This window comes from Panthera onca, chromosome B1, assembly GCF_046562875.1.
Source record: "Panthera onca isolate mPanOnc1 chromosome B1, mPanOnc1 haplotype 2, whole genome shotgun sequence".
Taxonomy (NCBI): domain Eukaryota; kingdom Metazoa; phylum Chordata; class Mammalia; order Carnivora; family Felidae; genus Panthera; species Panthera onca.
Window position 1 is genome coordinate 69,322,806 of NC_138342.1, and position 13,417 is coordinate 69,336,222.

The 13,417-nt window shown below is 39.7% G+C and overlaps 1 protein-coding gene across 1 annotated transcript in view; it reads left to right on the forward strand.

The window, feature by feature from the left end:
* Nucleotides 1-9,444, forward strand: part of CDS1 (CDP-diacylglycerol synthase 1) — a 71,190-nt gene extending 61,746 nt beyond the window's left edge. The window contains exons 11-13 of the mRNA XM_060654676.3: nucleotides 54-173; nucleotides 2,673-2,776; nucleotides 6,659-9,444. Coding sequence (XP_060510659.3) covers nucleotides 54-173; nucleotides 2,673-2,776; nucleotides 6,659-6,788 — 354 coding nt within the window. The 3' untranslated portion in view covers nucleotides 6,789-9,444. The remainder of the gene's footprint in view (nucleotides 1-53; nucleotides 174-2,672; nucleotides 2,777-6,658) is intronic.
* Nucleotides 9,445-13,417: the final 3,973 nt, after the last annotated feature.

The following is a 13,417-nucleotide window of genomic DNA, read 5'->3' on the forward strand; positions in this document are numbered from 1 at the left end:
CTCAAATACAATTTTATTGCAGTTAAACCCTTTCCCCCTTTTTTTCTGTTTAGGAAACAGTGAGCTTGTATCCTTTCCAGATACACAGCATTGCTCTTTCAACATTTGCGTCATTGATTGGCCCTTTTGGAGGCTTCTTTGCCAGTGGATTCAAAAGAGCTTTCAAAATCAAGGTATGTGTTTAGAATCTTTGTTACATTATTAGAGAATTAGAGAATGTAATATAGTTGTAATTTGGTTTTCCCTTGGTCTCTCACATTTAGCCTCTGGGCAAAAACTTTTACATTCTAGTTGTTTCGGCCTCATAGAAATGCTTCCTGGCTGATTTTGGTGTATTCTATCTCATTAAATTTTGGTCAGGTCAGGTTAATACATTTTATTTTTAAGTTTTTTTTTAAGTTTATTTATTTTGCGAGAGAGAGCAAGCACGAGCAGGGGAAGGGCAGAGAGAAGAGAGGAGAATCCCAAACACACAGGCCCTGCACTGTCAGCATGGAGCCCAATGTGGGATTCAAAGTCACAAACTGCAAGATCGTGACCTGAACCAAAACCAAGAGTTGGATGCTTAGCCGGCTGAGCCACCAGACGCCCCGTGTTAATACATTTTAAAATGTCATGTCCACCTCATTTATAGAATGGCATGTGTCACTTAATGTTGGGACTTCAAGTGCTCATGCAAGAATCCAGCTATGAATTGTCTGAGGTTTAGTGTTATGCCATAGTCTCCCTTAAAGACACAAGCAGGAGAGCCTTTGCATATGACCATTCATTCTACTAGCTGTGGGCTCAGTAAACTCTTTGTGTAAATGGAGAAATCATACATGTATTAATCATATTGCAGCTACTGAACTCTGAACTCTGCCACTATAGTGCAAAAGCCCTATGGGCAATATGTCAATGAATGGTTATGACTGGGTTTTAATAAGACTTTATTTACAAAAACAGGCAGTGGGCTAGACTTGACCTGTGGGACATAGTTTGCAGATCCCTGTTCCAGATACTTAAAGTTATCCCTATGTTTTGTTTAATTTAGGTTCTCATAAAGTGACGTATGTTTGCCCTGTTATCTCAGCTGTCCTCACATGCCTTCCCTAAGAGTGGATGTTGTGCCATTAGGAGTCAGAGTGGCTACTGAAGGTGGGGTGAACAGGGCAGGCCTCTCTGGAGGAGGTAGCATGTGAGCAGGGGTCTGACAAAAGAAGAAGGATGAGTCCTGTAAAGAAATCTAAGGAAGAGTGTTCCAGAAAGTACAAAGGAGACAAGGAGCTTAGACTGAAAGGGAGCAAGAATAGTGTGGCTATGGTAGAGAGTAAGTGATCAGAATGCATAATTGATAAGGCCAGATCCCACAGGGCACATAAGCCAGGGAAATAAAAAAAAACAAAAACTCAGTGAACACTTGCAGTGGGGAAGATACTATGTTAGGTGGAAAGCAGTATGCAGAAGTGCATAAGATGTCTCTGTTCTCAAGATGCTCACCGCCTTCTAGGGGAGATAACACACGTCCACAGGGAACCACAATAACAGCTGTGCGTGAAGACTGTCCTGTAAAGCCTGCAAACAGCAGAATGGAGTTGAGTTAATATGGCTGTTTTGTGCATTGGTTAGTAGGGAAGAGAAGGAAGGAGATGTGTTGGCAAGAAGTAACCAAAGAATTTTTCAATAATTGTTTTAGATAGAGAAATATTGCATTTAGAATGATACTTTCTTCAGCAGTCTCTAATTCAGGGTTTCTTGTTGAATGATGATACTATTTTGCATGTCTGAAATGAAGGTATAACAACTGTTTAGATGTTTTTTGGTTGCCTGAGTAAACTAGAAGGGTGATCCATCATTTCTATATCCTCAGCACTCAGACATGTGGCTATGTCTGTACAGAGCCCATTGGAGAGATGTACTAACCATTCCCTCAGTTTGGCCATTTAATGGACTAATGTGTCCCATGTGATCTATTTTGATTTTCTTTTTACCCTAAAACTTAAAAAAAAAAAAAAAAAGAATATATATTATAATAGCAAAATATTTCAGAGTAAAAACTATTAAACATGAGTTAGAACCAGTTGTAAATCTGTCAACACTAGAATAGCTCCTTAAATAACTTCTGGTTAAACAGGAAAAGAGACTAGAACAGTATTAGATTAGTAATAGATGATAGCGCTTTTTATTTAGAAAAAGCTGTATTAGCTAAAAAAAGTGCTGGATTTAATTAATATTTAATTAGTGTTACTTGTATGTTGCTAGTCAATTTGGTAATCATTCCAACATCGGAGCGTATTTGAAAGATGTGATTTTAAGTTTTTAGACATGTTACAGTAAGTTTGTATTAAGTGGAAAAATCCTGTAGTATTTTCCTGAGAGCCCGTGGTCCCAAAGAGACATTTCCAGGTAGGAGTTTTATAGCAGGTGTTTTTTTTTTTTTTAATGTTTATTTATTTTTGAGAGAGAGAGTGAGACAGAGCATGAGGAGGGGAGGGCCAGAGAGAGAGGGAGACACAGAATCTGAAGCAGTCTCTAGGCTCTGAGCTGTCAGCACAGAGCCTGATGTGGGGCTAGAACTCACAGACTGTGAGATCATGACCTGAGCTGAAGTCGAACGCTTAACCCACTGAGCCACCCAGGCGCCCCGATAGCAGGTGATTTTTGAAAATTTACTCATATGTTTGTTTCTGAAGGATTTTGCAAACACCATTCCTGGACATGGCGGAATAATGGACAGATTTGATTGTCAGTATTTGATGGCAACTTTTGTGCATGTGTACATCACAAGTTTTATAAGGTACTTTTCGATTTTTAAAAAATGTTTTATTAGATGATTTGAGTTCTCATTCCCATAGGCATTAGTTTGAGTTGCTTTTTCTGTCAGTGGTAATATGTAATATCAAAGGGGAATGGTGGCCCATGGAGCTGTCACATCTTACTGCCCTGAGAAGTATGGTTAAATTAAAATTATGTTACATATATTTGAACAACTTAAACAATAGTGTATGTCATGGTCTTTAATAGGACCAAGATAAGATCTAGTTAATGTGGATAATACTGGATTGAAATATTAGAAAATTTAATTTCTCATTTTCTGTGGTATTACAATGGTGTTACATTTTCTTTTCAATTAGTGAATACTAATTAAAAAGGAGGAGGACATAATAATTCATCCAGTCCCCCAGTTATTGCTTGAGTGCCTCTGATGCATTGGGGATTATTCTAGGATGTATCACAAAGAGAACAAAACAAAGTTCCTGACCTCAGAGCTTTTATTCTTACTGGGGAGTTGGAGGGAGAAGTGAAAGATAAACAACTAAACACAGCATTTTAGGTGGTTCTAAGTGTGATGGAGAAAAGTAGAGCGGGCTGAGGATGATGGTTGTGGGGGTGGAGATGTGGGTGAGTGGGAGGGTATTGCTGTTTTATAAAGGGTGGCTTATTCTTGTTAAACCTAAGGTTTTGGATCTGCCCTAAAATGCCAGCTTGGGGTGTGAAAGCAAACCACAGCAACCACACATTAACTTTATTTTCCATGGTCTCTACTAAGTGCCTGACCACAGAACACATGTATTTCCTTCATAGAGTATCTGGAGTGAAACTCCTATTTGTAGATCCTTAAATACACATTTTAAATATATACCCTGAGCAGTGTAGGAGTTTTTGTATTAATCTTTATTTTTCTTGAGCAGTCTTGTTAGGAGTTTACTACATTGATCTTTCAAAGAATCAAATTCTGGCTTTGTTAACTTCCTATTTCATTGATGTCCACTCACATCGTTCATTCCTTCATCTTTCTTTAGATTCAATTTGCTATTGCTTTTTGAACTTCATGAGATAAAGCTTATTGATTTTCAGTCTTCTTGCCTAATAGAGTCATCTAATACTGTAAATTCCCTCTTAAGTACTGCCTTATTCTCATAGTATATGCTATATTTGTATTTTCATTATCAGTTACAAAAATTTCCTGATTTCCACTAGGATATCTTCTTTGACATGTGCTTTATTTAGAAAGGTGTTGATTACTTTCCATGCAAATGGAGATTTCCTCATTCTCCTTCCTTTATTGACTTTTGCCTTAATTCCATTGTGGTCAGAAAACATACTCTTTATTTTTTCCTTCTTTTGGTGGAGGCTTGTTTTATGCCACAGCATACCATCTATGCAGGGATGTGTTCATGTGCACATGCAACAAGTGTGCGTTCCACAGTTTGGGGACATAGGGTAGTATGTGCCAGTTAGGTGAAGTTTAGCTACATCTTCTGTACTGATTTTTGGGGTTTGTTTTTTCCATCTCATCATTCTGTGAGGAAGAGAGCTTGGTCAGAATCTCCCACTGTGATTGTAAATTTACCTATTTCTGTCCTGTCAGTTTATGCTTTATGTATTTTGATGTTGTCTTAGGTATATACACATGTAGGACTGTCCTGTGTCCCTAATGAATCGCTCCTAAGGTCATTATATAACATCCATCTTTATATACTACTTGCTTAAAGCCTATTTTGTTGGATCCTAGAAGAGCTGCATCAGCCTTCATTTGGTTAGTGTTTATATAGGGTTTCTTTGTCTAGGGTTTTATTTTTAGCGTTCCTTTATCCCTATATTTAAAGTGTGTTTCTCTTCTAACAAACATATAGCTTGATTTGTTTTCTTATAACCAAGATGACAGCCTTTGTCTTTTTAATTGGAATATTTAATCCACTTATATGATTTATTTACTGATATCTTTGAGTATTAGTATTTAATGCTCAAATCCTTAGAACTCTATTTTCAGATGGTAGCAGCTTTTAGGGCATTAACTCAAACTTTTTTTTTTAACCTGCTATTCTCTCCATAGAGAAGAGTCATGCTGAGCCATGTTGTCTACCATTTGAAAGCAAATATTTAGACTATTAGAAATACAGGGCAAGTGCCAGGATGCATCTAGCTGGGAGCACCTGCTGACATAATTTTGCATTTAGCTGAACTTGCTAGAATACCCTTCCTTTTCTCTGTGGGTCCCTACTCTGGGTTTGTTATGAAGTTGCTGAATCTTTTGAAGAGATGTAAGACAAGCTGTGCCCTGACTTGAGTGGACAGTGGCTGTGAGAGACATATGGCCACATTTTTGGCAAACGAGCCACGTGCATGAAGGTAACCCATGGGATGGCTGATCTACAACATCGTGCAGTTTTTTTAATCAAAGATTTTTGTTGTGTTATCCCTGCATAGCAGACATTTCTTTGCTGCTGGGTTTCCTATTTCCTGTAATTCCATTTGAACTGATAGTCCTTACATGGGTAACTAAATTTATGATTTACAGTATTTCTCAGAATTCAGTGCCATTCTCCATTATCATTTATGTCTTGCTTTTTCCCATTGGATTTTACTAATCTCTCTTTACAAAAAGTAAACCATACTCTCCTTTACTGATTCAAATAGACTGTAGAAATTGCAAAGAACAATACATATACATTAAATTCTGAATCAGTTCATTCTGAATTTGAGAGAATGACACTTGGGAAGATCACACAGGTATAAACAGGTTGAGTTCTAGCGTCTAAGGGGTGGGAAAGTTACAATCCCCTGACTGCAAAAGTGTCACAGCAGGGAGAGGGTAGGAGTCCTGTTGAGAACCTTTTCTGACTGAGAGTGTGAAGGGCAGGAAGAGAAGGGCTGGAGTGGGGATGCTGGAGGAGCCAACCCGAAGATTGCTGAGGTTGCTGCTTGAGGAGAGGCCCTAGGCTGCCCTTGGGATGTCCCCTGGAGAGAAGGGTGAGGGCATCACGGGCCGCCTTGGTGTTGCTTCAGTTCCAGCCAGGCTTATCTCGTCACCACAGGGACTGCTGGGGGTGGGGGTGAGGGGGGCAGGCTGTCCGCCTCCTTTTTTCAACTAGAAAAGACTCACTTTTGTTTCTTATATTGGGGCTCACCTAAGACTTTCTTTGGAACAAAGGCTGTGGCGTCTACTGCAAATCCCGGGTTGGGGCTTTTGTGCTGGGCCAGCATCTTTGTGCCCTGTCTCTTGAACATTCATAATTCCCCAGGGGCATTTCTTGAAGTTTCTTTGAAGCTAAATTTAAAAAAAATTTTTTTTAATGTTTATTTTTGATAAACAGTGAACAGAGTGTGCGTGGGGGTGGGGCAGAGAGAAGGAGACGCAGAATCTGAAGCAGGCTCCAGGCTCTGAGCTGTCAGCACAGAGCCCGATGGGACTCGAACTCATGAACCGTGAGATCATGACCTGAGCTGAGGTCTGACCCTTAACCAGTTTAGCCACCCAGGCGCCCCTGAGGCTGAAAAATGTAAAGTATATTTTCATGTCCTCTTTTGGCTTATCTTCATCCACCAGGAATTTTGATAGTTTTTGTGTCTTGTCAGCTGTTCTCACCTTGCAGTCAGGTTGCCCTTTTGAGAAGTTTTGTAGAACTTAGATTTGCATCCCCTAAACTGCCTAGTGTCATTCCTGGGTTTTGTGTTGGTGCGTTCTTCCCAAATCTAGACTGTATGCCTCTCAGTGCAGAATGTTTCTGGGTTTTTTTCCTCCCTTTGCCACTAACATTGGGCACGAAAGTGAGCTTGGTCAAGTAAAGATTGTCACTCTGTGCTTAAGTGCATGATTTATTTTCAGTTGGGGGTATATGCCTCTTTGAGCTCTCTTAAAATAGCCTGAACTTGGTCTTCTCCGCTTTGTCCTCAGGGGTCCAAATCCCAGCAAAGTGCTACAGCAGCTGTTGGTGCTTCAGCCGGAACAGCAGTTAAATATTTACAAAACCCTCAAGACTCATCTAATTGAGAAAGGAATCCTGCAGCCCACCTTGAAGTTATAGCTGGGTCCGGAATGGGAAGGACTGACAATAAGGAATTCTACAGAAAAGCACTGACAGATGAAATTTTGTAATTGTACAGAAAACTGGTTGAAAATGCAATGGATTGAAGTTTTAAAGACATGAATGTTTCTTCTCTAAAATTACTGTGAATATTTAACCAACACTTGAGCTAAGTTATGAAATGAGTAACAAATGATCAGCAAAAGATCCTGTACTTTTTTCTAAAGAGTATTTTCTGATGTAAACTTCCTTCCCCTGACTTGCCTACATTTCATAATGTAGAAGACTTTGTGTTTTAAAGAGTCAGACAGAAAAAGAATAAAAATTGAGGATGTCTTAAGATTGCATCTGGCATTGTGCCCTTTGCACAAATATTTACTTTTGTACTTGGAGTTGCTCTTAATTTTAACAAAATGTTTTATGTAAGGCACAACAGGAAGTTAGTTCTCCTGTACTTCCTCCTCTTAGTCTGAAGTTGCTTCTGAAGGGCTAAGTTGGATCCAAAAAAAAAAAAAAGAAGCTTGTCTGCTTTTCAAAGAAGTAATCATTTGCCAGGGAAAAACATTCCACTTTTCGGTAGGTTCAAAAAGAGCAGACCTCAAACTCTACTCCTGATAAAATTGTTTGGAAAAACATGACCTTGCAAAAAATTTTCAAGAAAAACAAAGGAGAATTGTGCTATGAAGAACATCATGTACGCATCCTCCACAGATGACAGGAGCTCAGGAGGCAGCATAAGACAGTGATGCGTGACACAGGCCACCTCTTGGTCGAATTCTCTGCTTTTCCTCATTTCCCTCTAAACTGATTTCCATCAGTTTTGCAGCCTCAAGCACATACGATCGATATAGAGGGTGGCAAGTAGGGGTGGAGGCTGAAGCACAGAGGGGGTGCAAGAGTAGCCCTTCCCCAGATTAGGGCCTGCCCACTTGTGTCCTGGGTGCCTCCCTGCTGGTGCCTGTGAAGCCCCCCGGACACTCACCCGGGAAGAAGAAATCTGCCTGGAGACCCAATCCCCGACGAACTCCGTGGGTACAGCCAATCTTTGTTCCATTCCTCTTTCACATCATGTCATCAAATCCGAGGACAACAGCTCGTTATTTTTTTCTTCCAAGAATGAAAATCAAGCAGAAGTGATTCTCATCTTCAGAACAGAAAGCACATGAATGCCAAACCTTTCCTTTGTTGGACTGGACACTGTAACCGGATAAGAAATGTGTTGTCATCAGTGAATGTAAATAAGCTGCTGTTGCTGTGTGCTCTCTCTATCCGTATTTATTGTATTGAACAGTTGGCATTAAACCTTCAGAAGTTGCCTAGTGCTCCTTGGCTAACTGTTCAAAGAGGAGAAATAGATATATTTTCAAGAATGTTTTGCTAATGAAAAGAGTACTATTTTTGTTTAAATCCGAAATAAATTTCAGTTATTTTATATTTCCGTTCTACTACTCTGAGATAAAAGATAACATATCTGCTTGGGATCCATGGATGTAAATCTATAACTAGCAGCTTCATCCCGTGCACCACACGATTATAGTAGATAGAATTAAACTCCGTACCAAGAGTCCTGTTTTTTGGTTTGGTGTGCGTGTGGCCAGTTCATCTGCCCCGGAGGTGCTCAGTCAGTGTCATTTCACTCTATCCTGTAAGAACCTAGCACTGGCACTGGGGATGTTATTACAGGAGGGAATTTTTCCTTTCAAAGGCTACCTACAAGTTCATGTTTAGCATCTCTCATTTGTATTTGCCTAATTAAAAGCTCCAGATGTTGATCCTAAAAGAATTTAGAGTAACAAAGTTTAAAAAATAAAATGAAAACATTTGTAACAGGAACTTTGAAAACTTGGTGATTGCCCAATTAAGAACTGCTTGGAGGCACACAGTTCCTTCTGCATTTTTTTTTTTTTTTAAAGTGATGGGTGAGGCGCTGCGATACAGAATTATAAGAGCATTACTGAATACACGTATTATAAAATCAATATTATAAACAAAATACTATTAACAATAAAATATTAAGCTAGAAATATTTGGGGTCACAGTAATAGCTTCCCTCAAATATGGTTTTAGAGGTGGGTGAACATTATTCTATGTGTAAAAAATTAAATTCTTTAACAGAGCTCTAAAGATTGACCTTTTTAGTGTACTTTTGTAGCATGTATATTAAAATAGAATATATTTTAGCAAAAGATTGCCATAAAACCCTGACTTCGATAATTTTTATACTTGCACCATGAAGAGGGCTTAAATTCCAGTGTAGGAATGTGGTGGCAGAAAAAGACGACTAGGGACTTCCTTCACAGTAATGGCTAATTGTTCCAAATCTGCTATCTTTGGAGGTACTCTAATTGTATTAATTGCTTGACTTTTTAACCTGTGGGATGCAAATATTTCCTCAGTGCTTTTCCCATAGTGGTGGTGCATATACATTTACTGTCTGTGAATAAAAAGACCACACCCATATCCCCCCCCCCCCCCCACCCTTCCTTGGTACTTTGGTTTGAACAAAGTATCACTTTGTTCAGTGAAAAAAAAAAGTAGAAACTGGACATATACTGTATATGGGTGGGAGATAGCTTATGATTTGTGTCAATGAGTTCTCTGAACCTTTTACTGAAACTGAGATAGGAAAATAAAATTGAAACAAATCACATTTTAACTTTGTTGTGCCATTTTCTCATCAGAATCATTCATTCAGCCGGTGTTTACAAAGTGACAGCTGATGTGTAAGCATCGTGTACTGGGTATATTCCATCACCAACAGTGACATCTTCAGGGCTGGGATATGTGGTTCTGTGATGGTAGAACGTGTGTTTGTTGAGAAATGATGTCCTCAATAGAGGACTGAATTTTTAGGATATTTTCCACAGCTTATAATTACACATTTATTTTTGTGAACCTCTGATCCGGCTTTAAGCTATATGGACGCTGAATAGCGTCAGGTTTTTTTTTTTTTTTTTTTTTTTTTTTTTTTTGTTACGTTTATTTTTCAGGCAGAGAGAGAGCATGAATGGGGGAAGGTCAGAGAGAGAGGGAGACACAGAATCTGAAACAGGCTCCAGGCTCTGAGCTGTCAGCACAGAGCCCGATGCGGGGCTCGAACTCACGGACTGCGAGATCATGACCTGAGCCGAAGTCGGACGCCCAACCGACTGAGCCACCCAGGCGCCCCAATAGCGTCAGTTTTGATCAGCCATTGTGTTCCCGGTGTTTGGCTCCCATGCCCGCACTCTCGAGGCCCTCAAGCTTCTGAACAATGATTGAGTGTGGAGTCTTAAGACCCAAATGTGTCCATTCCTACTGATCGTTCTTGGATAGCCCCTCCTCACCTGCCCCAGTTCTCATTTTGCATAACTCTAAGATGGATGTCATTTTTCCTAGTTCCTAGGGTTAAGTAAAAACTCATATGAATGTACCATGATTTTGTCCAGCATAAAGGAGCTGATTAGTAATCCTTAGTTTCCTTTCTTCCTGTCTGCTCATCTGTTGCCCATATCCAGTGCAAAGTGAGTTTGGTAGAACTGACCAAAAAGGTAACCACATTTGGCCACTTACGATTTAGGTGGTATTAACATGAAGAGTCCCTTGAATGGTAGACAGCCCATCTAATTCAGCAAACCTAGAATGTTTCCCAGACATCCAGCCCCAAGAACAAGAACTGTAGTTCTCTGCCTAGTGACAAAAGTAGGTAAATACTATATGAGGTGGATGTTGATTGGGGCAATAACAAATGTGTAAACCAGAGTGGGGAAATGGGAGACCACCATTCTGGCCTCCACAGAGGATCTGTCTGCCCTATAGACCATCCACAGCCAGTTCTTGCCACCTGTTCCAGAAACTTTACAAACTTTAAAAGTCAGGCCTTAAGGAGGGTCTCCATTTGGGATGCTGTGTGTTGTGTCCGCAAAACGTCTAGACAATTGAGCCAAAATCAGATACCTGTCCTGCCTTAATCCCATTGTCTTCCTTTTCCTGTGGAAAAGGGGAGAACATTCTTGAATCATTAGATAACATAGAGACTCAGCATTGATGAATGGAATGTTAGATAATGGTAAAGTGAGTTTCTAAAAAGGAGCTGAGAAAATACAGCTTGGTTCTCTGTGTACAAAGGACATGTGGTTGTAAAGCAAAAGCCTTGTTCAGATAGAGAAAATTATTGAGGGATGGTCCACCCAACAGTGTCCTCTTAGAGAATGAAATCTCAAACTGCGCTCTGTCAAACTTACAGCACAACAGTACGGTTTGGGGGCATGAGCTCTTACCCTTCTTTCCACTGGGCATCCTGCTTGAGTCTGATGGGTCCAGGTGGCTTTCTAATAAAACCTGTGCAGTGTCAAACTTCAGACAGGACCTAAAAGAGCGATAAGTTTGGAGAACGTCTTTGAGTACTCTACTAAGTATATTTTTGATCAGTTTTAATCTCAAAAAACTTGTGAAGAAAAGGAACCCAAAGGCTTCAGCTAGTATAGGTAAGACACACAACTGAATTGCCAGCAATTCCATTTGCTTTTGGTTTTTCAACAGCTTTATCAAGATATAGTTTATGTACCATAGCATTGTACAACCATCACCACATCCAGTTTGAGACGATTTCCATCACTCCACAAAGTTCCCTGGTGCCCATTTGCCGCTAATCCCCACTCCAACCCCCAGTCTTAGGCAACCACTACTCTGCTTTGTGTGTCTATAAATTTGCCTTTTCTGGACATGTCATCCACATGGAATCATACAGTAGGTAGTGTTTTGCGTCTGGCATAGTATTCTTGTATGTATCAGTACTTCATTCCTTTTTAGGAATACAGTATTTTGCTGACCTACTTACTAGTGGCATTTGGGTTAGCTCCAATTTTTGGTTATGAAAAATGTTGCTACGAATATTTATGGACATGTCTTTGTGTGGTTATGTCTTCATTTCTCTCAGATTTCTAAAGGTGGAATTGCAGGGTCATATGATGTTCATGTTTAACTTTTAAAGAAATGCCCAAGCCATCTAAAGTGGCTGTACCCTCTTACAGTCCTGCATGCAGCATACGAGGGTTCCAATTTCTCTACAGCCCCACCAAAATGGCACCGGCTATCTTTTTAACGGTAGCCATTCTCACTGGGATATAGAGGTGTCTCACGGTGACTTCAGCTGCATTTCCCAAATGGCTAATGGTGCTGAGCATCTTTACATGCGTTTATTTGCCACTTGTAGATCTTCCCTGATGAAACGTCCGTTCGTATCTTTGCCCATTTTTACATGGGATCGTTTTTCTTCTTTTTGAGTTGTAAGAGATCAGTATATGTCCTGGATAGCAAACCCCTTCTCAAATTCATGACTTGCAGTTATTCTCTCCCAGGCTGTGGTTTGTCTTTTTGGTTCTTTTTTCATTCTTAAGACTTTTTTAAAAAAGCAGTTTAAAGTAAAGTTGAGGGGAAGTTACAGATATTTCCCATTAACCCTTAGCTCCACTCCCCGCCCCCCGCATTCCAGCTATCACCAGATTCATGGCGTTCCTATTATTTACATCCCAACCAGAGTGGTGCATTTGTTACAACTGATTAAACTTGGACTGACAGATCATAGTCACCCAAGTACACAGTTTACACCAGGGTTCATTTTGGGTGGTGTACATTCTTTGGACTTGGAAAAATGTATGATGATATATACCCACCATTATGGTATTATAGAGTATTTTCACTGCCCTAAAAATCCTGTGCTTCTCGTTCATTCCTCCCCACACCCCTAATCCCCAATCTTTTCAAGAATCATAGTTTTGCCTTTCCCAGAATGTCCTCTAGCTGGAATATAGTTGGAATCGTACAGTATGTAGCCTTTTCAGATGGGCTTCTTTCACTTAGTAATATGCATTTAAGCTTCCTCCTTTTCATGGTTTCACAGCTCCTTTATCAGTGCTGAATGATAGCCCATTGTCTGGATATATCACAGTTTGTCCATTCACCTACTGAAGGACTTCTTGGTTGCTTCCAAGTTTTGGCAGTTATGAATAAAGCTGCTGTAAACATCAGTGTGCTGTAACGTCAGGTTTTTGGGTGAACATAATTTTTCACCCCCCTTGGGTAAAGTTTACCAAGAATTATAGTTGGTGGATCACATGGTAAGAGTATGTTCAGTTTTGTAAGAAACTACTAAGCCGTCTTCCAAAGTGGTTGCACCATTTTGCATTATTACCAGCAGCAAATAAGAATTCCCATGGTTTCACCTACATGCCAGCATTTGGTTTTGTTGATATTCTAGAGTTTAGGCATTCTAATAGGCATGGAAGTGTTTTGTTTTGAATTTTCCTAATGATGTATGATGCGGAGCATCTTTTTTTTTTTTTTTTTTAACAAGAAGTTTATTTAAACAACAAGACATTTGACTTGAAGGGAAAACAACTTAGGATATGTTTCTTTTAAATTTATCCCTATTTAAAGACAGACTGCCCTACATGTAACAGCTATGTACAAAAAAAGTTATAAAACTGACCTTGGTTTTACAATGGGAAATAAGAAACATTAAGTTCTCCAATCGAGCAAAGTGAGCATTTCTCTGTTGTTCTTTATTGGTTAAACAGTGAGAGCAAAATAACTTAGTGGAACATAAAGGTACGATCTGAATGAGCATGCCACTAATGGACAAAAGAAGT